Source organism: Rhinolophus sinicus, linkage group LG03 (assembly GCF_036562045.2).
Source record: "Rhinolophus sinicus isolate RSC01 linkage group LG03, ASM3656204v1, whole genome shotgun sequence".
Taxonomy (NCBI): Eukaryota; Metazoa; Chordata; class Mammalia; order Chiroptera; family Rhinolophidae; genus Rhinolophus; species Rhinolophus sinicus.
The window spans coordinates 11069014-11095163 of NC_133753.1; the positions used below are offsets into that span (position 1 = coordinate 11069014).

The following is a 26150-nucleotide window of genomic DNA, read 5'->3' on the forward strand; positions in this document are numbered from 1 at the left end:
GTGTCCTATCTGTTTACCTCTGCCATGAAAGACATAGGCTAAAGGCATAGGGTAACACATAGACTTCTTTTCTCTATGTATTGCGTTACTTTCCAAATTGTCAAGAGACTATTTCCAAGCTTTGTGAATGCTGAATATCATATAAGTCTGGGCAGAATTTTACTAAATGATTAATAGTGTCTGCACAATGTGGGAATCACGTAAAGCTCAATGTTTTGGAATAACTAGACTCAGAAAGCTTAAAGACTTTGCTTTTCCTGTTGCAGATTTACGTTGATGAAGTGCCATTGCCATTTCCGGGTCACCCACTTATTGCCATCGCAGCCGCTGTAATGCTAGGGGGATTAATTTTTCTAACATTTATGCTTCAAATACGTAACATCCACCCATGGGATAAGTGCAGAAACTTGGTTAGAAGAAGCAAAGTGAAGTAATCAAATGTCAACGTCAGACAGCTGGCTTATAGATGAACATCTGAATAGTGAACATATGATTATCACAATTTTCTCTTTATTTTCTAGTTTTATTAGACAATTTTTAGGATACTATATTTAAGTGTTATTATAAAAACTAGATAAAATACTACAGAATTACCATTATAACTCAAATTGCTATTTGTCAATATGTTTACCCTTCCCTGCTCTAATTCTAAATATGCAGAAAATGTCTTAGGTCAGCACTTACATAGAGGATTTTCCTTAAGATATTTAGAAAAATAAAAAACGATGACCATGTTTGTGTGTGAACTGGGTTTTCCGTTTTTCAGCTTTTATTAACTGGAGCCCATTCTGTGTGTTCAGAGCCTCTCGGCCTTTATAGATAAAATCATCCGAGTTTCTCAAAGTAACTTCAAACTGGACTGTGGTCCCCAAGGAGAGGGAAATGTGACTCCCGTCATGGAGGTGTCGCAAGAACAGGGTGACTGGGCAAGGTATTGGTTTACAAGCCTCCATGCAGCGCGTAGGATTCCAAAAGCTGTGCCCCTCTGCGTGCTGACGCCGCGCACCTGTTCCCAGGTAGTCAGGAAATGGGCAAGGCATTCAGAGATCAGACCGTCAGTCTCCTGGACAAGCTCAGGCGGAGAAGCACGCTGCTTTGACAGCATATGGAGAGGCCAGGCGTCTGGTCCAAAGAGCCCGCTTATGAGAGCTGTAAAGCAAGGCCGTGCAGTATATCATGGAAGTTGCTCTGAGATGGCTGGGGGAAAGGTGGATATAAGAAGCAGACTCAGGAGCCAGACACCTCAGGTTCGCCACCACTTCCTAGTTGTGTGTGACCTGGGCAAGTTAGATACTTAACTTCTTTGTGCCTGAATTTTTCCACCTGTAGAGTGGGGATAATAATACCTACCTAATAGGGTTACTGAGAGGGTCAAAACGAATAAATACACGTAAAGGACTTAGAACAATGCCCAGCTCTGTGAATACTATAAATATTAGCTGTTTTAGGTGTTGTTAGGTTGCAAGTAATAGAAAGTGATTCTGATTATAATAAAAAAAGGAAATTTATTGCAAGGATAGTACAGAAAGTCAGATAATCAACACAAAATCTGGACAATCAGTTCTTGTCACAGGCAGGAGTGAAACCTAGGAAACAGGAGTTTGTCAAGTCTTCAGAGAGTAACTTGGGCCAGGGGTCTAGTGATAAAACATGGCATAGTGGTTAAAAGTGCAAGCTCCAGAATCTAACAGCCTGTGTGGTTTTTTTTCTTTCAATAAACTTTCAAAAATTTTAGAATAGTTTTAGATTTACAGAAACATTTTGAAGATAGTGCAGAGGGTCCCTATGTAAGCCACGCTCAGCTGCCCCTGATGGGAACACCCTACAGCCTGATTTTTCTCTGGCTCCATCACTCACTAGCTGTGCGACCTTGGGGAAGTTATTTAGCCTAAGGTTCTATCCTGTGGTCAACTACATGTCACCCTTTGGCCAGTCAGACTTTCAGCACACAGGCCCGTGCTGGGCACACATCTGTCTTCCTGTACATGCAAAGATAACCCAGCCATTCTACATACAACCACAAATTCGTTCACCTATTCCCCCCGCACCCCCCAAAAAAGAAGATCCAAAGACGTATAACTATGGGGTTTAGAGGTAATGTTGTACAGCCACTGTTCTTGGAGTCTACCATCTGTAGGTGCTATGAATTTCTCTTAGTTTCTACCCCAACGGGGAAAAAATGGTGATAATTATACTATTAGAAAAAAAGAAATGTGAATAGAGTCCGCGGCCCTTGTTTCCGTAGCTAATACCGAGGGCGATGTTAGATTTCTGTCTCCGTCCCACGTCCCATGTGCTCCCCGGCCTGCGAACGGCAGCTCAGCTGATTAGGAGCCTTTGGCCAGGAACACAACCGTCTCATTCCTGAGGGGGCTGAGCCTTTGGTAAACCTGGTCTCTGGTAATGGTTATCTATCACTGTGTATGCTGTTTTCCACTGACCTTTATCCTTGGGTATGTGGCCCAGAACCCACAAAACTGACCTTGGTCCTCATTGTACTATAGCATCTTTATTTTCCCCAATAAGATCCATTATCTTCTCTTTTGCCTGTTTGTTTAATACGCCAAGAATCACACATGGCTACCAGGCCGTCTCGGTTTCCAGGTTAGTGGCATCATTATTGCGTTCGCTGGGAGAAGCATTTCTACACTGGTTAGATAGACCACGTGACTATCTGAGCCCAAAGTTGGGAGCACAAAAAGCCAGACTTCTTGGTAGAGGTTTATTAAGTGAAATATTAAAAAGAACCATTCACTCTCTACCCCCATGTTCCCCAAATTAATGTGCTCTAGCCGTAGGAAGCATCTCTGGATATTGGGTACTACTGACATGGAACATATATTTCATCCAGCTGGAGAGATCACCAGTGTCCAACGGGCCACTGTGCACGAACTTTCAAGGGGCCTTCTTGTATCACCAGGTATGAAGATCACCTGTTTCTGGGTGATAGAGTCCACAATAATGTGACAAATCCCCCAAGACATCAACCTCTTGCCTCTGTTCTTTTTGTGAAGTGATTGAGGATTGGGTCAGAGGCACATTGTGAGGGATTAAAACATTCAGAGTCCCAAAGCACTGAAAAGATTATGGCATCTCACCATGTGTAATTTAAATTAAAAATTCATTGGTTTCCACCATGGCGTACCGTGGCCAGGGCCAAACAGTGCGAAGGTGATGGTGCAGCCGTCAATCTCACCTTCAGATGCTTGCAAAATAGATCTTGGAGTCAGGTGTGGCTTTATGAGCTCGTGAATATGCGGATAGAGGGTTGTATGGGTGGTTTCAATGGGTACATATACCTCGTATTAGATGGTGTACAACAGTGTCATTCTGAAACAAAGTCAAGAAAACAGCTGGGTCGCGTCCTGCTGAAAAGAGATAATATGACTCTGCTCCAAAGTGTCTCCCACTAGAAATGATTCATGAAGTGAGAAATTGTTGAGAAGGCAATACAGTGTGTGCTTTTTTGTTGTCCTTTGTTGGGAGTGTAGTCCTACAACATTTATTCACATTGTTTTGATTACCCTTATGTTATTACCAGATAACAGTAATTGCTGTGGGATTGGTTTTATTTTTAAAAACTGATATAACACAAAACTTAAGTGTACGTCAAAGTTAGAATAGCTTCTTTATAGATCTTCTGATTGGAAAAGTCTAAATAAATTCATCAGAGTTTTACTATTCTCATGTCTTCTTTTCTTTCTTTCTTTTTTCTTTTTTCGGTTACCCCATTCCTTATGTTGGTACAGAAAGTAGCGGAGATGAAGAATTACCATAGCAACCTATAAGGCATTCAGAGCAAATGTGCAGGCGCGCTTTCTGTATAATAAAGATAATGTCTCTTTTCTGGAGCAAAAGGCAACATGCGTGGGGCCCATCATAAAAGATTGGGATTCCCTCAGCTCAGAGTTCCTTTCAGATGACACAGCACACCATCTGTGCACCTGTCCTCTGGCCCTCTTTGTATCAACCTGGGGCGCAGGTGCAGGGTGGGGTGCAAAAATGCTGTTACTCTAGCTGCTGCTGTTGCTGAAAGTAACAAAGAATCTGCTGTTTTGTCCCAGGAGTCTGTCTTCAACCAGCATCCAGGAAACCACCTTGTTAGTTTGCAAAGAGGTTAAAATCGCAGACCCTTCACAGTTGTTTACAAAATAAGACAAATGTGTTGACAAATCTTCTGGGTCACCAGAGAAGAGTGACCATATATTTACCGCAATCTGACCTGGGCTAGGCCCCACTCAAAGCTGCCTACTTTTCCGCCAGCATGCATTCAAGCAGAATATTTTAAATGACCACGTGCCCTAATGGTCTACCAGGTATTCTTCCTCTTCCTCAGTGGTAGAGAATGCAAGGTGCTCTGACCTGGCCTGGCCTTTGGAGTGGGAGATCCCCATGGGCTCCATGATAATGCATTAACCCAAACTTTGCTACAGTGTATTCTTGCTGAGTTTGACCTTCTACTCCATCACTCCTGTATCTTACCAAGACAGCTTAAGAAGTTGCTTCTTCATGCTCTTCAGGCCCTGGCAACAGAGTGTTCTATAGCAAAGTGAGGTGGTCACACCCCACTAGACCCCACCCCACTAGACTGGGGCCAGAGCCAGAAGTGGGAAGTATATGGCTGCCCAGCCAGGGCAAGGCCTGTGCTTGAAATGGAGCAATACGCCACAGGCTTCATGGCTTGTCTGTACCACGATGGCTGTGTCCACTCTGCCGTCATCATAGTGACCACACCAGGCCGGGCCATCCGAGGCACCGCTCATTTCCAGCGACATCAGGGATCCGATTTTAACCACAGCGCTCCCCACCGTCACCTGGTCCTACCATACAGTGTAATATGTAAGAGCTTGGGGTCCAGGGTAAGGACATCTGGAATGGAATGCCGCCTTTGCCACATTCTAGTTGTGTCATCTTGGGAAAGTTATTTAACTTCCCCGTGGCTCAATTTCTTGGTCCATCTAATGATGATTGGACTACTGGGGAATTGAAGGAGTTAATACACATAAAGTGCTCAGCACAGAGCCTGGCACCTAGAAAGTGCTATAGCTGAGTTAGCTGTGTGCAGGGGAGGTCAGGAGCACGTTGTAAAAGGTTCAGAGGCTGCCTTTATCAATCTGCTCCTAGTGACGAGAAGGGGAGAGAGACTTCTGCATGTTGTCAGTCTTTGACTTCTCTCTCCACTGGGTCAGGTGCCTCCTGGCCTTCCAGGGCCCCCCAGCATGGTGCAGATATCAGGCAGGGTTTGCAATAATCAGTCCAGTCCCTTGGAAGCCCAGCTTTCAGCCTTAGCTCGCATATTGAATACAGTCTCAGTATGATAATGAATTAAGACTTGAGCACATGTTATGTTCTTCAATCTTTGATCACACATCTCAAAACTTCTGGCCCGTAAAAGCTTCCCCCGAGTTTTGACAATAAAAGGAACACATTTCTACAATTTGCAAGTCTATGGTGTACCTCTTTTCAGTTCTGATTATGCTCTCTCCCATTTACTCGGAGTCAGAACCCACCATTCGGCAGAGAGTGCCACCGACTGGAGGGATGTTACGATTTAGCCCTCAAGGGAGGCACATCAGGAAATGGCAACGATTTCACTAAAGGAAGAACTGAGATGATACTTGGTTGATGAGCATTTAGTCAGTTTTTTTAGCAGCAGCAACCCTCAAATCTCAGCTCTCAGTGGCTCATGACAATAAGCTCACTGGTCTGTGGATTGGCTGTGGTGGTTCTGCTCCAGGCAGGTGTGCCCCACATGTCTGCCCTCTGGAACACAGGCTGAAGGGCAGGAGTCACCCTCGCAGCTCTTTTCATGGCAAAGGACTGGACAGGAGAGACGCAGCCAAACCATCTGAACTGTCTAAAGCAAGGGATGCTCATTGTGTCAGCTCATTTTCCATTAGCCAGACCAAGTCACGTGACCAAGCCCAACACACCTATAGGCCAGGAATATGCACTGCTCTCATTGTAAATGTTGAAGATCCCACTTTTACCCAGTTGCTTTGTTATCTACTGCTCCACAATTTAGTGACTTAAGACAACAACCATGCTTCTTGCTCACGATGGTGTGGTCTGGGCTGAACTTAGCTGGGTGGTTCTACTGGTCTTCTCAGTGGTCATTCATGCACAGCCTTCAGCTGGTAGGTTGGCTGGGGGCAGGGCTCAGCCATGTACCTGATGTCCGAGCTTTCTCTCTCCATGTAGTCTCAGGGCCTCTACTTTTCAAGAAATCTCTCCACATGGCGTCTCTATATGGCTTCTCTACCAGGGCAGCCAGATCAGCTTAGGGCTCCTAAAATGCAAAAGAGGGAGCTGCCACACTTTCGCCTGGTACTGACACAACATCATCCACATTCTGTTGGCTAAAGCAAGTCACCAACCTCGCCCAGATTCAAGAGAAGAGGTCTATGCACACTCATGAATATTGGCAGGTGAGGTTCACTGAAGGCCACCAATGCAGCTGACTACCAGAAACCGCCCTCCTCAGCAAACCACCCTCCTTTGTATGCTGGGGCTAGAACATCCAAGATGACTTCCTAACTCCCAGGCCTAGCTCCTCAGCTGGGTTGGCTGGAACAGCGGGGGACTGGCCAGGCATCTGTCTCCCCACGTGGCCTCTCCATGGAACTAGCTTAGGCTTAGCCACAGACCTTAGTACATTGGTAGGTGGACTTCTTACACGGCAATTGGCTTCCCCCAGAACACAAAAACAGGAGATGCCAGATTTTAATACCTGGACTTTGAATTCTCATACTGTCAGTTCTGCTTCATTCTCTTGGTCAAGATAGTCCCAAGGCCAGCCCAGATTCAAAGAAAGGAGAAAGAGACTCCACCTCCTTTGAGTAGCAAGGTGATATTGCAAAAGAGCCTATGCTTTGGGAGGAATTCTTGCAGTCATATAATCTGCCACTTTGATGTTCAGCTAAGAAATCTACTTGGGCTGTGAACTCAACTGGCAGTCTACTTCAGAAATCCACAAAATCAGTTGTGAACCAACTTATCATCATCTCAGCTTTCGGCCACAGGCAATGAAAGCTTCATTCAGAAGGGTCACAAAATAGTTCTGACCAAGGCTGTTTTGTCTAGACCAGTAATTTTGGAACTTGAGTCAGTATCATCAGAAAGAACCATCCAGACCTGAAGCTGGTACCAGCACTCCTCTTTCAGTAGTCAATTCATATCCAGCCCTTCCTCCCTGCCCGACCCCATGGCCTGTCATACCCAATTAGTCCAGGACCCTGCACTAACCCAGGCAGCTCCAGGCTGCAGCAACAGGAGTTCCTGGCCAGACCTTTTTCACACACTGTCGTCGCGTGACTAAGCTCCCAGCCACCATCACCACCACCACTTCCATCTCTGCGGCTCTGATTGAAGTTAACAGTCCTCAGCAAGAAGCTGGCTGAAGGAGTCTAAGTCAGATGGTTATCCGTAGATCAGTCAGCTGTGGCCAGGGAAAGGGTCACACAACCTGTCGTAGCCCTTCTGCTCATTGGGGCAGTCCCCAGAGAAGAAAAATACATCATGTTTTAGCTTGGCAATGCCTCTGATTGGTGAGGAACACGAAACCTTGTACTGAGATGCTTAGATGCAACTATAAACAAACCAGGATGCTTTGTCTTCAGGAGCTCACAACATAGTGGGAGCCTAAGACGCACAAACATAATTTCATGTAAGACAGTTCTAAAGCATAGTAACAGAGTAAGCAGGAGGTATTATTGGGGCATAGAGGAGGAAATAGTTGGGTGACTTTTTTTTAAATTGGATCTTGAAGGATGATAAAAGTTTCGAGAGGTCAAAAAGAAAGTAGAATTTGGGCAGAAGATACATCAATAACAAAGAAGTTGAAGAAAAAATTTCAGGGAAGTAAAGGAACGTTGCGTAGCTTCGTATAGTACAGGAGAACATGGTAGGATGTGTGCGAACCATTTCACGTTGTCTATGGATTTGAGTCGGTTAAAGACATTATTTACGTTCAGTTTGCATGACTAAAAGAAGAAAGCAACACAAAAAGTTGTAAGGTTTTCTAACAATGAAAATAATGTGATTTATTAAAAATCCAGGCGTTTTGTTTTCTTCCTGCTCTCCCCTGCTCCTATGATAAATGGAAACAACCTTGTGAAGATCCTTCTATACCTTTCTTTCTGTTCATATATAGTTGTCCCCACCCCACCCCATCCCCCATTATAAATTGGCAGAATGGGTATTAAAAGAGTGGTTCTGGAAGTGAGGATGTAAAGGATTGCAGGCTCTGTTCTCAATGATCTGGTACTTTTTCCATGAGAACGAAAAATTTATACCTCAACAACTGTCAGATGGACCCTAAATCTTCAAGCGTTCACTTGGGGTCAAAGACCTGGAGTCCAATATATTTAGTAGGACCTGTACATTTAAACCTCCCAATAAAGTGGCTGCTGTCCTACTCATAGAAAATGGTCAAATTTACCCTCAAAGTCAAGTCAATTTTAACAAGTGCTTATCAGGCTCTCGTGCATCCAGCACTGGTTTGGTATCTATAGGGAAAATCAAAGTTGGGCAACAGTCATTGCCTGTGAGGAGTTTCTAAGTTAAGTTTTACGAATAAATTTTGGTTCATTCCATATTCAAAACTATTCTCATGTATGATATTTTTTTTTATGTCACTCTTGGTAAAAGAGTGACATCACGGGAACACCTTTAAAACCATGGGAAACACAGACAAATATCTAGTATTTAGAGACATTTCCATTTTTAGCATAATGATAAAACTTGAGGCTCTTTAGGGTAATTACAGTAATGCTATAAAGCCCTTTTATTTGAATGACGGCTAACCTTATTCCATTTGTGGCAACCAGTACTCACCAGTCCTCTCCTTTCTGAAATGGCAAACATTTCCCCCTCTTCATTCAAGAGCCATCGATGACCCTGGTGTGTTCAGGAATCAGCTCAGCAGCTGGTGGACCTCAGCTGAGTCCTGCTACATTCTTTCAGTGTCCGTAGTGAGGGAGGCATCTCCTCTGACCTTGGAAAGGTTACTAGTTAGTTATGCTGACTGTCAGCTATTGAGCACGTTGAAGTAAAGCTTTCTTTTTCTGATGGCAAAGTTCTTTTCTGGCAGAGGAACGTTATAACCACAGTCTGTATGCCTTCTAGACTCATAATTTGACCTTGCTTGAACCATTCTTGCATTCCTAGACTAAACCTTACTTGATCAGGATGCTTTATTTTTCTAATACCCTCTTGAGTCTGGCTAGCTAATATTTTATTCTGGACATTTATGACTGTAAATGTAAGGGAAATGAGCCTATAACTTTCTTTCTGGTACTGTCTGTATCTGGTTTGGGCATAAAAGTCGTTCAGTCATAAAATGAATTTGGCAGCTTTCCTCTTCTCTTTTATGGAAGTGTTGTTCACTGAAGGTAAGGATTTTCTGTTCCATAAAGGTTTTATTAACTCACTAATAAAACTATCAACGGTAGGCCTCACTCAAGTTAAGTTTTACTCAATTTTTACCTGTATTATCATTGACGTTTTTCTACTTTATACAACCTCCTGGATTGATTTATTTTTAATTTTACTGAATACTGACATTTCATCCCCATTTTCTACTCCAATGCCTTCTAAAAACATCTCTTGGTTTTCCAGCTTACTATGTTCTTCTAAGCTATCCATTTGACCATTTATTCCCATATATTGAGTTTCTTGATTTGATATTATTCATTTATTGGACGAATATTTATTAAGTGTCAGGCACTGTTCTGTTCTGGGCACCCACTTATCTGTATAAACCTTTATAAGGGATAAGGAGCAGATTTTCTCCCTCTTCCAATCGGTCTTTTGACCCTCAGTGATGGAAGAGACATTTTGTTCTTTAGTTGACCCTCTGTTTTATATTAGGATAGATATGTTTATTTGTGGTACTTTGGTCTTTTATTTTTATCCTATACTGAAGCTACCTCTCGTTTTTTCTAATACTGTAAAATATATTTCAGCTTTGAGGTGCTTGTTTTCTTTCACTTTAGAGTTTAGAAATAGCATATACATCATGAAGCAACAAAACTTTTGGATTCTAATAGTTTGTTTTAATTTGGTAGAGATAATTTCCTCTCTGTTTTCTTTTCTAGCTTGAGCACATTAATATCTCTTTATTCACACACATTCGTTCATTCATTTAATAAGTAAATATATAATATTTGTTGTTTGTTTCTGTAGTGGTTTATTTATTTAACATGTTCTGTGTCCCAGGCCACCTGCTAGGTGTTGGGACTATAAAGATGCAGAGAGCACATCCTCTTCCCTTGTACAATCTGGGATCTACCAGATGGAAAGAACATACAAGTTTAACCAAATACATTCAGGTGTGGTGCCATCACAAAGAAGTGATTATCAAGATAATTAACTTAAAGGAAAGGAGGACCTAAAAGCAATAAAATTAGCGAAGAGTTTGTGTAGGGGGAAAGGCTTACTCTATCTATAATTCAGGGAATGGTGTGCAAATGAGGGGGGTCTTGAATATGAAGAAGGAAGGGTAGTGACATGTGGGAAGAGTAAGTCATTATCGTCATTGTTTTTGCTTTTTCCTGATGGTATTTTTTTTTCCCAGATTATGGTTACACGTTAAATAATGTCTGGGCCTTGTTCACTTTCCTAGAAGTAAAGAGACTCACAGGTTCATAAGACACCCCCCAACCCCCATTCATGGTAATGTTGACCATCATCATGGCCATCTTGGTCATTCTTTATCAAAAAATGTCTCCCCCAACTCAATTTATACAGAACAAAAGAGTAGTGCTTGAAATCTGATTTTTTTACTTTTTAACATTTTCTTCAAACAAGTGCCATTAAGATTAGAAACGCTTTTTATACTGTGCTCATTGTTAAAGAAACTGGTGAGCTTACATCGTTGATTGGTGTTCCAAGGGAAAACGTCAATGATAATACAGGTAAAAATTATTTGTGTTACTTCTCTTACAAGTAGATTATAGTTTAAATGTTAATAATACATGTATGGAGACTTATTTGTGCATTGAACTATTTTGAACCAAATTTTGAACTTGATAAAAAGGTTAGTAATTTGTTTTAATCATCTTTCAATGCTAAATTTACAAAAATTCAGACTAAATACTTTCATGAGTATGTCTACCAAAAAAGTGTCATATAACCTAACTTCCTAGTACTATAAATATTTCCATTTGTTCTCAAAGGTTTTTAATCCAACAATTCTGTATGGACCGATAAAGAGACTAATTTCAATAAAAATTTGTGTTAATAAAAGTAAAATTAAATAATCTTTTAAATGCTAAAGGAAGTGATGATAGTTTGAAAAGCTCATTTAGTTATTAATATAAAGGAGCAATAGAGAACACAAAACTTTGAATGTAAGGTGTTTAACTTGTCAGAATTTTATTCAGAACGAAAGACAATGGGGCAAAGAAGAGTAATATGGAATTTGTCACTTGAGGAAATAATCATTTGGAGTTACTGAAGTTCTGAGATGTATAGGATGTTAACATTAAAATCTAACAAGAATTGGCAAAGATTGAAAACATAATAATACCTAGTGTTCATGAGAATAGTTGTTTGAATGTAGGTTGGTTGAACCTTATAGGAAGGTAATTGGTAATATACATGTATTTCAAAAGCTTTGGATATATTCATACCATTTGTCCAAGTGGCCCCACCTCAATGAATTTATCATAATGAAACAACCTGAACTAAACATAAAAATTAGGGATAAGAAGGGCTGATATTCAAAAATTTAAACAACCACTATGGCATAGGATCAACTAATCAGTGTGAACACCTATCTAACCATTTTTTGTACCAACACATCTGAGTCAAATGTATAAACACCCCGCAGGAGTGTTTATAATAGCAGTCAATTAGAAACCAAATGTATAGCAATAGGAAATCAGTTAAATTAGTTTTGATTTATGGTAGAATATAATGAAGTTAGGTTTTTAAGGAAAAAATGACATAATAAACTTGTCTTAATGCAAAGTTAAGGAATAAAATAATTATAAAATACTGTATACTGTGTGATCCAAATATACAATACAATCCAACTTTTATTTAAAATATACAAACTAAGAAAATACTGCAAAATTACCTGCGGTTACGTGCTGGGTAAGAGAATAAGAGCTGCTTTTAATTTTTTATGTTTTGTAGACTTCTACAATAAACTAGTTTAATTTTATAAAAGATAAATGTATTTAACAATATTATGACAAAAGATGTTTTTCATGTTTTGGTTTTTCTTTAGGGAATCAGACTTTATTTGAAGACACTGATGATGAAAGAAATTGTGGTGATTCCTGATTACAGTGTTTCCTTATTACTGAAATTAAGGGTAAGCAGAAAGCTTTGGAACTTGCCACAATGCTTTAAAAAGTGCCAAACGCAAAGAGCTTTCCACCAAAGACTTGACTCTTATATGACTTTGGATGTAAAAATGACACTAAATAGCTGGTTTATTCCAGCAAATGTCAGCATTGGATTCAAAAGAATCTTCTACAGAATGCAGTGGTCTTAAATATATTGATTTGGAGTCATTTCAGGATTTTAAGACCATCCCAGCTGCTAAAGGTGAGCTTGATACCTGTCACCTATCTTTCACACCTACCCCAACTTTATCCAAAAATTATATTTACTATGTTTATGAGGTACACAATGAAATTCAGTTGATCTTAGATTAGTTCTAGCAGTTATAATTCCTTCTGAAAGGACATTTTTCTTAGTCTCTTGAATTTTCAAATTTTTTTTCATATCAAAGTGCTAGTATTATTTCCATATATAGGTGACATTTGAAAAACAGCTTTATTAAAATATAATTTATATCCCATAAAATTGACCTGTTAAAGCATATAGTTCAATTATTTTTAGCATATTTAGAGAGTTAGGCAACTATCACCATGATCTAATTTTAGAATATATCATCACCTCAAAAAGAAACCTCATGCCCGTTGGCAGTAGCTCCCCGTTTTGTACTTCCTGCCCTAGGCAACCACTATTCTACTTTCTGTCTCTGTAGAGTTGCTATTTCTGGACATTTCATATAAATTGAGTCACAGAGGATGCAACCTTTTGAGACCTGCTTCTTTCACTTAGCATCCATGTTGTATCATGAGTCAGTACTTCGTTTATTTTTATAGTATTCTATTACATACATATGCCATATAGTATTCTATTACATACATCTGGATATTTGGGTTGTTTCAATGTTTAGGCTATTAATGAGTAATGCGACTGTAAACATTCACATCCAATTCTTTTCGTGGTGATATGCTTTCATTTCTTTTTGGAAGATACCTGGGAGCAGGATTGCTGAGTCACGTAGTGACTCTAGGTTTAACATTTTGAGGATCTGATGACTTGTTTTTCAAAGTGGTTGCACTGTTTTATTAGGTTGGTACAAAAGTCATTGCGGTTTTTGCAATTATTTTTAACCTTTTAAACCGCAACTACTTTTGCACCAACCTAATACATTCTCACCAGTAGTGCAGAGTTCCAGTTACCCCACATCCTTGCCAACACTTTATATTGTCTGTCTTTTTTATTATAAACATCCTGGTGGGTGTGAACTGGTATCTCAGTGTAATTTTCATTTTCATTTCCTTAATGACTATGATGTTGAAAATTTTATCATGTCTTTTTGGCCACTTTGATAATCTTCTTTGGGAAAATGTCTATTTGTTAAAAGACCATTCTTTCACATAGTTGACTTTTTAATAGTAAAGTTGATTATACATGTCTCTATTATTAAACAATGTAAACTTGTGGACAACATAAAAAAATACAAATGGGAATATAGAAGAGAAAAAAATCCACATTGCTACTACCTAAAGACAACTGCTTTTAACAGTTAAAATATGCAGTATGTGCATATATATGTGTATATATTTAACTTAATTTATATAGGATTATACTATACATTTTATTCTGTTTCTTCTCTTATCATTCAACATTCGGCTTTGTGTACATCTAGTCTGTTGCTTTTAACGAATACATAATAATTCATATTATAAATATACATTTACCACATTTATTTCCCTAATGGTAAAACTTAGATTGCCTCCAATTTCCCCAACCATAAACACCACTACCACAAGCATCTCAGTACATGTCACCTTCAGAGCAAGAGTAGAAATTTTCCTGATATATACACCTAGAAGTGGAGTTGCTGGGTCAAAGAGAATTCACATTCTTAATTTTGTTAAGTATCTCCAAGTGATTGTTTCTAGAGTGTCCTTACCAGTTTATGTTGTCATCAAAACTAAGTGAGTTCCCATGTACCCCATCTTCGCCAACATTTAGCAGCGTACATCTTTTTAAAATTTTTGTCGTTCTGGTGAGGGTAACATGGTACCTAAAGTTTTCATATGTATCTCCCTGATGACTCGTAAGTTAGACCCTTCTTCATATACTTGTTAGCTATTCAGGCTTCCCTCTGTGTTTATTGTCCCCTGCCCAGGTTTCTACTGAGTATCATTATTTCTTAGTGATTTGCTTGAGCCTCTTAAATATTGAATGGTTTCCACTGTTTTGATCATAATCAACAGTAAGAAATATATTTTACATCACAACCAAAACATATACTTTATATAATACATTAATATATAAAAATTAAACTTGAACAGATTACTAATTATGTATGTAGTGATTATATCAATAATATTTAATTATATATATTAAATATAGGTAATTGTATATTATATATAGTTAAATATATAAATATTAAATAAAATATATATTATATATTAATATATAAATTATATATATTAAATGTATATTACATCTGTATAATTAAATATATAATTATATGTTAATATGTATTTATATATTCTACATGCATAATTAAACATATGTATATATTTCCAACCAATATACACTGGATGTATATATGTATATTTTTAATTTTTAATTTACATTATATAAACAAAAGGTTGATGAGCATATTCCCCGAGTACTTATTATGCACTATTCCATTCTGCTTTATATTTTTAAATGTTGATTGCAATCCAATAAATTGAATTTGTCACCCAACAATGGTCTACAAATCATAGTCTAAAATCGATCGTCCTTGATCTAATCCCTGATCAGTTACAGATATGCAGGCATCTCCCAGTCTGCCATGTCTTTGTTAATTTTGCCAACAGATACATTGTTTATCGGAAATCTTTAATTTTGATGTACTGAAATTCATCCATTATTTACATCTTGATTAGGAAATTTCCCTCCACTTCTAGTTCACATAGGTATTCTCTTACATTTTCTTCAATTCAATTCAAAACTTTGAATTTAGGGCTTCAGGTTGAAACCCACCTTTTTAATTTAATATAAGGTGGGGATTCAATTTTATTTTCTTTATTTTTCTCCGTAGAGTGAACCAATTAGCCCAGTACCATCAACTTTTTTTTTTTTTTTGCCATCCTTTGTGGTACCTTATTAATCATATATCAAATTCCCACAAAACATAGGTTTATTTCTGTTTTTTGGTCCATTGGTTGGTTTTGCACAAGTACTCTATTGTTTGGTCACTTTCTCATGTGACTTATATCAAAGATAAAAATTACACAAGTAAAGAGATTGATTTTTTTTTTTTTCAGGCAATCAGGAGAACATCCAAGATCCAAATATCAGAGAGTCTCAGGAGGGTAGTTTTGCCTTAGATTTTTAAAGGGAGGAGTAAACAATTGCAGATGGGGTGATTTATAGTTGGGGTTGTTTTTTTAAGCAGGAGGAGTCTCAGTCAGTTATGTGAACAGGAAATGTTTTTTCTCTGTGGTTAGCTAGTTTCAGGGGACAAACAGTTTTAATCTGAGCAAATCAATCATGAGACAAAGAATGGGAAGTTGGAAGGTCAGTGTTTGGCCTTGTGAGTAGGTTCCGGCAAAGGCAGAAAGTTCTGCGTTTGGCCTTGTCAGTGTCCCCTCTTGTTCCAGACAAACATCATCTGTCTTAGAACAATCTTAGGGATTCGAGTAATTTCTGTGGGGCTTTGGTCAATGCTCAGTGAAATTGTCCATGGAGTTAGCAGTTTCTCATTGGCATTCTTCTGAAGCAATAGCTAAACCATCTGTTAAGCTCTGATGGTGGTCTGTAGCAGCTGAGAAAGGGTTCTGGAGACAAAGCATTTAATTAGGAGGATACTTATAAGATAAAGCAGAAAAATGATGATTACATGTTGTATTAAGTAGTAAAACCAAGGTTCCAGCGGGAACCCGTCAGGTGGATTCCAGGAAATTAGTGTGGAGAAGTCCTTTGATGATGGGGTTAGGACTGTGGTCGCAAGGCAGTGACTTTCTTGGTTAGCATCCCAAATGCCCTTGATTATGATGTAGAGGTCAGAGAAGTTTAGGGGAACAAATATGCAAAAATTGAGGGCCCTGAATGTGTGTAGGTAAATGAGAAATAGAGAAGGACATGATAAGGAGAGCAAAAATAAAAAGGAAAAGGGAAGGTGTGGCTCAAGAAAGTCCTGAAACTAATGAACAACAGAAAAATGAAATAATGATGAAAAGGACAGAAAGGAGCGTATGGAGGAGACTAGATGAGAGAATCCTAGGGAATTATGTTCCAGCGTCATGGGTAGAAGCTGACTCTCTTGTGATGTCACCTGCTTGTTCCAAAATTAATGAGAAAACAGTCTGTCTCCTGTCATAATCTGCTTCTGGAAGCTCTCAAAAGAGTCGCAGTTTAAGGTCTCCTGTTGGGGTGAATTTCCCCAAATTCAAAATAAGACCATTTTTAAAATTGTGAAACACGAACACAGGTTGTATTTCTTGTTTTGCAACAGTGTAAGTGGTTAGAAAGACAGTATAAAGGTACCTCCCACCTGGGTCCAAGATCGGTCTTTTGGTGGTATCTTTTCTAGAAGACTAGGTCTTCAACCTGAAGATAACGGCTGAGGTGGAATGTCTGCGGGAGAGGCAGATTTGAACTATTGGTAACAAGTATGTGGTACCGAATAAGATCGTGGTAGTGTTTACGAGTATCAGGCTGGATCAGATTTGAATCTCCCATGGCCCAACAAGAGAATGGCACCCTCATTGGCCTGATAGCAATTATTCCATAAAGGGATAATAAATATTCAGAGGACAGTGAGGATCGAAGGATCATCAGGGTCAATGGTAAGACGTTGGGCCAAAGCAGGTTGAGTTTCTCAGAGCTTGGCTAGTTTGGATGTACGAGCACCGCTGGCCCATTCTATTTTTTGAGAATTGAGGTTGGTGAGGACAGCACAGTTTTGTGAGAGTGGATGTGCTCACTGAGTATCTAGAATAAGTTTAGCAAGAAAGTGAGCTCCTCCATCACTAGAGAGGACCAAAGGGACCTATCTCCCAAGTGGGGACAGTTCCTTCTAGCAGCCACTTAGCGAGAGCAGGGCAATGGCCTGTTTGCAGGAAAGAGCTCCCAACCACTGTTTTTAGAATGGAGACTATGGTTAGAGCACATGTGTACCCATGAGACTTTAGGAATTTAATTGAATCCATTTGCCAGACGAGAAAGGGACCTGAAGGAGCTGGCTGTCATCCTGGCTCTTCCTTGACATTTTTACCAGGATGATGTTTCTGGCAGATGAGACATATTGCGGTTACCTGTTCAATATGAGGGCTGAAGAGTTCCTGCCAATATTTATGGAGGACACCTTTAAGATTTCCTCCATCGTAATCTTACGCAGGCTGTGGATCATTTTGGTCACTATAAATAAAAGGGAAGTGCCTGAGCCACTGGGTCTAAAGTGAGGATAAAGTATCAACAGGCCGGTGGCTTGTGTTCTTGAGTAAGGATGCCTGAAGCCTGTCCTTCCCTTTCATGTTTATAAAGGGAAAAGGGTAATGGGTTTTCACTTAGAGTCCTAGAGAAATAAGGCGGGGCATCGGTAAACCCTTGAGGCATGACAGACAGTCCATGCATATTGTTGGTTTGCACATGTAAAGGCAAAAAGGTATCGTGAGTTGGGGTGAAGAGGTATATTGATAAAAGCAGAATATAAGTCGGTGACTATGAAGTAGGTGCGTGGTATAGAGGCCAGAATGGCATGGGGCAGGAACTAAAGGACACCTGGGTTCGACAGTCTGTTTCTTGTCCATACGCCTTGCACTGGCCAGGATCTCATGGTGGTAAGCTTCTTTACCGGGAGTAGGAGCTAGTGCAGGGACTGGCTGGTGGGGACTAAGCGGCCCGAAGTGATAGATTAAAAGCCATGGAGGGCTTCTGCTTTTAAAGGATACTGTGGTCATCTTAGAAGTGACATGGAAGGGTTTAATTCTACTCTGAGAGATCCAGCCTCCCAGATTTGGCCTGTAAGTGGAGTGAGCAAGTCCAAAGGGAATCAGGTATCTTAGTTAACGTAGTTGGTACTTGCCTTACTCTATTTGGGCTGCTATAACGGAGTACCATAGATGGGTGGCTTATTTTTCACAGTTCTGCAGGCCGAGAAGGCCAAGCTCAAGGTGGGCGCATATTTGGTATCTAGTGAGAGCCTGCTTGCTGGTTCATAGATGGCCATCTTTTGGCTGTGTCCTAACATGGTGGCAGGGATGAGGGAGTTTGCTGGGGTCTTTTTGACCCCAGCAAAGCCCTCATGATCTAATCACCTCCCAAAGGCCCCACTCCCAAATCCCATTGGGAGTTAATTTTCCACATATAAATGTTGAGGGGATAGAAACATTCAGTCTATAGCTGTACTGAAGGGGGCCAAAGGAGTTTTGGTACAAATAAGTTAGATGGTCAATGAAAGTCATTAAAGGGCAAAGGTACCGGGCACAGAGTCAAGGACCTTGAGGGTGAGGCCCTCAGGAGAGCAAAGAATTCTGAAATTCCAATTGGAGACTAAATATCTTCCCAGAAGGTTTACTAGGCCATGGACCCCAGCAGAAGGCTAATGGCTGTTTTCATGATCTTGATTGTGGTGATGCTTTACCGGTGTGTACACTTGTCAAAACTTAGCAAATTATACACTTTATATATGTGCATTATATTACCTTTCAATTATACCTCAATAAAGCTGATAAAAATAAAGAATGAAAATGTGAAAGAAGACATAAGCACAAATACTACCAAGATACTTTTTTTAAGTGAGAAACTTCATGTTCAACTCAATGGAAAAAGAAAATTTTAAAGCTGGAGGAAATGCATACTTTCCTAACAAGTTTTAAATTACCAAAATAGACCCTTTGTATAGAATTGTCTATGCACTAAGAAAGAAAGATCCTTTGGATAAACCAATGATCATAAAAGATAATGGAAAGAATGTTAAACAACTACCACTGAAATAAGAGGGGTTAACAGCTGAGATTTACTTAAGCTTATAGGAATAGATCATTCCAATGTTATTTGCACACCATAGAAAAAAGTGGAAACTGCCCAGTTCCTTTGATAAAACTTTTGAAACTTTAATAATAAAAATGAGCAAATTCACTTTTGAAACTAATTGCAAAAATTCCAAATAAAATATTAGTAAATACAATCAATCAGTGTAACAAATGACTAACGCAACATGGTCCAATAGTAGATTCCAGAAATGCAAGAATAATTCAGTATCAGGAAGCTATTTCATTACAATTGCATCACCAAGTTAAAAGAGAAAAATTATGGTGATGGAAGGAGAACTGACTCTGGGTGGTGAGCCTACAACGGGATATATAGATGATGTATTATAGAAATGGACACTTGAAACCTATGTAATTTGACTACCCATTGTCACTCCAATAAATTTAATTAAAAAAAGAAAAATTAAATAATCATATTTAATCCTTAAAAGGCATCTGATAAAATTTGGGAGTTCTTCCTTTAAAAATAGGAATAGTTATGGAAAAATTGGTAGCATATTATTTCTTTAAATGGCAAAACACTGAAGCCACATCCATGCAAATCAGGAACATGAACAAACATTTGTGGAACAAAGATTCTAAAGACACCCTCCTCCCCGCCCTGGCAGCCCTTCTAAAATGTAGACATCCTGCTCCCAGGGACACTGTAATTATCATTGTTTACAACTAATCCAGAATTTTTTAAATAATAGGGTTGCCAGTTTATGGCCTCTGCTCTAGAATTTTGCCACTGAGTATAATATTAACTTTTTTTTAGTATAGTTACTTTTTCATTATCTTACCATGTAAATGGTAATAGTTGTTCTTAGTTCCACCGCAGCTGCTGTTGTGTTATATGTACCATTTATTCAAGTGTTAGTTGGAAATCCAAATGTGCTTGAAATAAAAGTAAAAAAATGATTTGGATGATATGGACAGCTACATAGTGGAAAGAATAGCTTCCAGTAAACTCCACCATCAGGCAATGCATCTATCTGGTATACCACCGTTCAACTTTTTTTTTTTTAAAGATTATTGATCACTTTAGAAAGAATAAAATGGCCTTGGTAAAGATTTTGGATTACTTTGGTCTGATTCTTAGTTTTAGTTAGATTTTCTCATGGTTTTAGCAAAGGAAAAACAGATAGATGAATGAATTAAGGAAAACAATTAAGGAACTTCGAAAGTGATATAAATTACACAACCTAAGAAATTTTCATTCTTTTGGAGTTTGCTGAATTTTTGAAACCTACTTTCTTGCAGATATACCAAAAAAAAAAAAATTTTTTTTTTTTAAAGTGTTCTGTTGACTCCTCTAAAATGTAGTTTTCCATCTTGGCAGCAAGGCACTTACTGATTCTCCTAAGAATAGTCAGAAACTTAAGGTCTACAGGGGCCTGGCATCAATAAGGAAACAGGAGAGCATTTGAGATCTTGCTCCCCAGCATATATCATCAGTTTTGGCTCAAATAAACTCTTATAAAAATTCTCTAAAAAAAAAAAAAAAAAAGAAACAGGACAAGTGAAACCTGACAGGTGTGGCATACCCTTTCCAAAGTGTTTCTACTGTATCACCAGCCCACTGTTATCCGGTGGGAATATGGGCAAAGTGGCCAGATTTCCCAAGCCCTCAAGGGAAGTCAGAAATCCAGACTTTTATATAAAATTTCCCAATTGTTAAACTACGCAGGCAAATTTGATAGGTTTGACCATCAGATTAGTAGTTTGCAATCTCTAGTCAGAGGATGAAAAGGTTCTCTTGGTAACGGACGTAAGCGGTTAGGCACGCAGGAATCAGAAGTATGTTGACTATTAAATTTTAAGTGACATTAGTGGCCCAGTGGTGCATTGGCCCATAAACTGTTCTTTTTTCTTCCCTTCTCCACATTTAGAAACATTCTCAATTTCAAATCTTAAAAATGCAGCTCTAGGCAAAGCATTTTCACATAGAGTTTATCGAAAGAGCTAACACTATTTAAGTGTATTTTCCTGTTATCTAACGTTTTAAAACTCATTATGAATTTTCAGAAAGGTGACTCCCAATTTGGAAAAGAGAAGGTTGAGTTTCCTCCGTCAGGAGTTGTCAGAGGGTAGGTATTGAGGGAGGACGATTCTAGTGAGCAACACCGCCACCTTCTGGCTCAGATAGGAAATGCAACAGAAAGAGTACAGGGAGCCACTTGGTGCAGAACAAAGATTGAAATTCTTTCGAAATTAGTATAAAGTTGGAAGTTAAGTACATATACATTTTGACTAACTGCTTACATAGAAAGTTCTGAGGATGGACACTGACATTTGATTCACTCTGGCAACCTATACAGGAGGGTCCTCGACATATTCTGAATGGATATCCAGTTCTCCCCAGCGAAATTATCGCTCACATTTCAGAGAAAACATGCCCCATTTCCATGCAGACATAATAACCATGTAATCACTCTCTTTGGTGACTTGTTCTGAAAGGAAGGTATAACACTCGTGGTTTAAGTAAAAGACCCGGAGGGAAAATGGAAGAATGAAAAAGTGTAAAGAATAACTTGGACACTTTCCAATTGGACCTAGAGCAGCGCGGACCATGTCATGCAAATTATCTTGTGAATCTTTTAAGCATGTGTTCCATTAGTTGTCAATCTCTATTATAAACCAGACAGAAAGGTAAAGTAAAGGATACCCAAGTACTAGTATGCCATGCTTGTAATCCTGTGATTTTTTTCAATTTTAAATTGCATTCTTTAGAACTCTTTGGGAGGTTTTAGCTTTTACTTATCTACTACGAGGAGAATCCCAATATTAAACACTTGGTCGATAGCAAAATTGTCGTGTTGAATCCATATTCTGTTAAGGTGTAAATCTGTTGCTAAACTATGGTAGGATGATACAAACATTTTTTTTTTTTTTTTACTTTTAAAATAGAGCTTTCACATTCCCTCTATTTATACATCATATTAACAAGCAATAACAAACTATGGCTTTTTAAAAATTAAGAAACAGAATGTACTTAGCACTCCTGTGTGTAATATTATATGCTCTGAACAAAATGGCTACTTTAGACATATTGTAGTTATTATTTGAAGAGGAAAGGCTATAAATCTTTTTGATGAGGCAGTTTCCATGGTAGAAAGAACACTGAATTTGGGGTCCAGAGCCCTGCCTTCAAGTTTCACCTTCTGTCTTGCCAGCTATAAGAATTTTGGGTAAGTCCTGACCTTCTCTCCATCTCTTCTTCATCAGTAAAATGAGACACTTGCATTTCATGACTTCTGAGTTGCTATCCCACTGTAATTACATATGTTTGTATTTATTTTTATTCTTAAGAGTGCTTCCTAGATATTGCTAGACTAATTGATAAAAACTGTAAAAGAATAAAGTACCAATCTTTTTTTTCCGCAGAAGACCTATGGGATATGAAGTTGTGAAAACCTTTTTATCCTCTGAGCCATCATCTCTCCGGAGAATGTAAGTACAATCATCACAGGAAGAATCCTATGAACTTTACATATCAATTAAATTCTTCATCAGAAGTTACAATATTTCCAGGGGTCTTTTCTTAAGTAAAATATCTCCACATTAACAGCGCAATTTAAAATTAAATATGAAAAACTTCAGATATTCAAATAGCTGCTGAATATAAATTTCTGTCATTCATAGGCTACTGAAAGGATGACAACTTCTGAACACATTTGTTCACTATATTTGTTTTGTTTTTCATTAGGTCTCTCAGTGGATTAGTGTTTTTATATTACTATGGCTATATAATTTAGACTGCTAAAGACATGACATTGTTTAACAGATGATTTCTAAAATGGTGTTTATAAAAACAGGATTCTATTTAATCATAGCAGTTAATTAATGTTTAGCATCCTGTTTCTAGTTAATCGATATTCTATATCTTACAATTTGCTATCTTACAATTTGCTAATGTTTAATACTCAATATCCTTTTTCCTAAAAAAAAAAGAATGACCTTACCTTTTTCATAATAAACAGTCCTAAAGATATCCTTGCAATCAAATTTTTTATATTAAACTTTCTCTTCCTTAGTTGGCATTAAATGTAATTCAATTATGACTATTTCCCAGAATTTAACATCACTTGCCTTGGTGGCATGATGTTATCATCTAAATGCTTTGTATCAACAATTGCCTCAAACTTGAAAAGCATTGTAGTTACATTAAAACCTGACATTTCATTCCCAGATATTTTATTCCTTTAAGTGATTGGGTTTGGGGTGTACACTGAAACTCTAATGGTTTCAACATGATCAAAACATTGCTAGCAAGAAATCTAAGTAAATTTGATTCAGGTAAATTAGTGATGTAAATGCCAGGCTACTCTAATTTAGTTTCTTTTCTTTCAGATATTTAAAACCCTTATGACTATTATATAATATTAGAGAGAGAGAGAGAGAGAGAGAGAGAGAGACAGGGACAGAGAGAAACTTTTTAAGACTTTCAGTTTAACTAGACAGAAAATAATAGAACAATATTCAAATTGATTTTCTAATGGTTATTATTCATCTTAAGATATTATCACAAGAATAGTTCTATTTAATTTTGTTCTGCATCACGTCACCTCTATGGGGTCCATGGTGGCCCTTAAAAAAATAGATCCATGTCCTAATCCCTGGAACCTGTAAATGTGACCTTATTGGGGAAAAAATGGCCTTTATAGATGCAGTTAAGTTAGGGATGTTGAGGTGAGGGGATTGTTCTGGATTATATGAAGGCGCCGTAAATGTCGTCACAAGTGTTCTTCCAGTTTATGGCCGCTGCTCTAGAATTTTGCCACTGAGTATAATGTTAACTTTTTTTCAGTATAGTTACTTTTTCATTATCTTACCATGTAAATGTTAATAGTTGTTCTTAGTTCCACCGCAGCTGCTGTTGTGTTATATGTACCATTTATTCAAATGTTAGTTGGAAATTCAAATGTGCTTGAAATAAAAGTGAAAAAATGATTCACTTGGGTAAATCATTTTACTTGGTAAATCATTTACTTGGGTAAATCAGCAAAAGAAAAGCGGAGGGAGATTTGATAGACACACAGAAGAGAAGACAGAATAGAGGAGGAAGACAGGGCAGCATGTAGCCACAAGCGGGGGTAGACTGCAGCCGCTGGGATAGAAAAGGCCAGGAACGAATTCTTTCCCCTGGGGCCTCTGGAGGAAGTGTGATTCTGCTGACACCTCGGTGTGGCACTTCTGGCCTCTGGAACTGTCAGAGATGGATATCTGTTCTCAGCAACCCAGTTGGTGCTAATTTGTTACTGCACCTCTAGGAAATTAATATATTATCTTAGTTACACCACTTTCTGATGTATTTCTAGAACACCAATTGCTTCAAAATTTTCTGGTCTTCCATAGTTGCATATATTTATTTGTTCTAAGAATAGAAACTTGAAAGAGCACTTCAGGAAGGATTATTATATTTTGGATTCAACGATGTTTTAATCTGTGATGACACGTGATAATATTTCCAGGGATTCTCAAATGAGGTTTTAGTTGTGGATTGTTTTATCAGATCACATTGACTACGTAGAACTTTGTAGCTACTAATAAAAGAAGATACCGTGTGTCATTCTATCATGGCAGGCTAATTTATATGGTGAAAACAAGTAACATTGGTGAGTAAAACATTTGTAAAAATATGAATAGCATTTCAAAATGATAATACAGTAAGAAATTATAAATCCAAAAGTGAAGAGGAGCCAATTATCCAATAGGAGAGAAGGACAGACTCCCAAGATATTAGGACGAAGTCTAATAGGACAGGATGGATTAAAGGTGGAACAGCCCTCACGGATTACACAGCGTGTTCAGATCACAGAGGTTGACAAGAGTATCTCAAGCCTTCAACTTGCTTTCAAGTGATTCTGAATTGGTAGGAACCCAGGAACCTGGCAGAGGCAAATGCAGCTCTTCTCTCATTCTTGATCTCAAGTTATCTCTACAAATAATTTTTCAAATACAGTGCCCAAACCGCAGCCAAAGAATATCAGGAACTCCCTCCCCTGCCCCCCAAATCAGACTCTGAGCAAGAAGAAGCAGAAATAACAAGCAGAAACAGACCCACAAAGACTTCAGGCATTGGATTTACCAGGTACATGCTATAAAACAGCTGTGAGAACTAAGTTTAAGCAAATAAGAAACAAGTTTGACAATCTCTCTAGGAAAAGAGAAAGTTAGTTCATTGGACCATAGGTTGTTATAATTAAGCAATCCAGTTAAAGAACAAAGAATGTCAACGAGATTAGAGAGACAGAAAGATGGGAAATACAGAAGTCATGGTAGACTTAGAAGAGGCAAGAAGAAAATCAAAATACAATTAGATGTCGTCCCCCAAGGGGAGGGTTAGAGGGCAGAGGGCAATACTCAAAGTCCTTTTAGAGGTTTCTCAATTTTATCGATCTTTTAAAAAAAAATCACCTCTTTTTTTCATTGATTTTTCTCTATTATTTTTCTGTTTTCAATTTCATTGACGTCTTCTCTAATCTTTATTATTTCCTCTTTCTTTCATGCTGTGGGTTTATTTTGTTCTTCTTTTTCTAGGCCCAAAGGTTAGAGGCTGGATGATTGATATGAGACTTTACCTCTTTTCTAATGTATGCGTTAAGTCGCTATAAATTTCCCCTTGGTGCCGCCTTAGCTGTGTCCTACAAATTTTCATGCACAATTAAAATTTGTGCTTGAATTTTCATTCAGTTCAATATTTTAAAATTTCCCTTGGAACTTCCTCTTTAACACACGGGTTATTTATAAATGTGTTGCATAATTTCCCAAGTGTTGGAAGCTTCACTGTTAAATCTTTCTGTCATTGATTTCTAGTTTGATTTTATTGTGATTGGAGAACACACTCTGTATGATTTCAAT

At 38.4% G+C, this 26150-nt stretch overlaps 2 protein-coding genes across 2 annotated transcripts in view; both read left to right on the forward strand.

Annotated features, from left to right (window-relative positions):
* CATSPERB (cation channel sperm associated auxiliary subunit beta) overlaps window positions 1-1099 on the forward strand; it is a 65026-nt gene extending 63927 nt beyond the window's left edge. The window contains 3 exon segments of the mRNA XM_074326742.1: window positions 267-446; window positions 801-918; window positions 1017-1099. Of these exon segments, the coding sequence (XP_074182843.1) occupies window positions 267-446; window positions 801-918; window positions 1017-1099 (381 nt within the window).
* Window positions 1100-2674: 1575 nt separating this feature from the next.
* Window positions 2675-3504, forward strand: LOC141570810 (small nuclear ribonucleoprotein E-like). The gene is given in 2 exon segments (XM_074329225.1): window positions 2675-3183; window positions 3185-3504. Coding segments are annotated over 2 exon segments (276 nt in total). The 5' UTR covers window positions 2675-3136; the 3' UTR covers window positions 3414-3504.
* Window positions 3505-26150: the final 22646 nt, after the last annotated feature.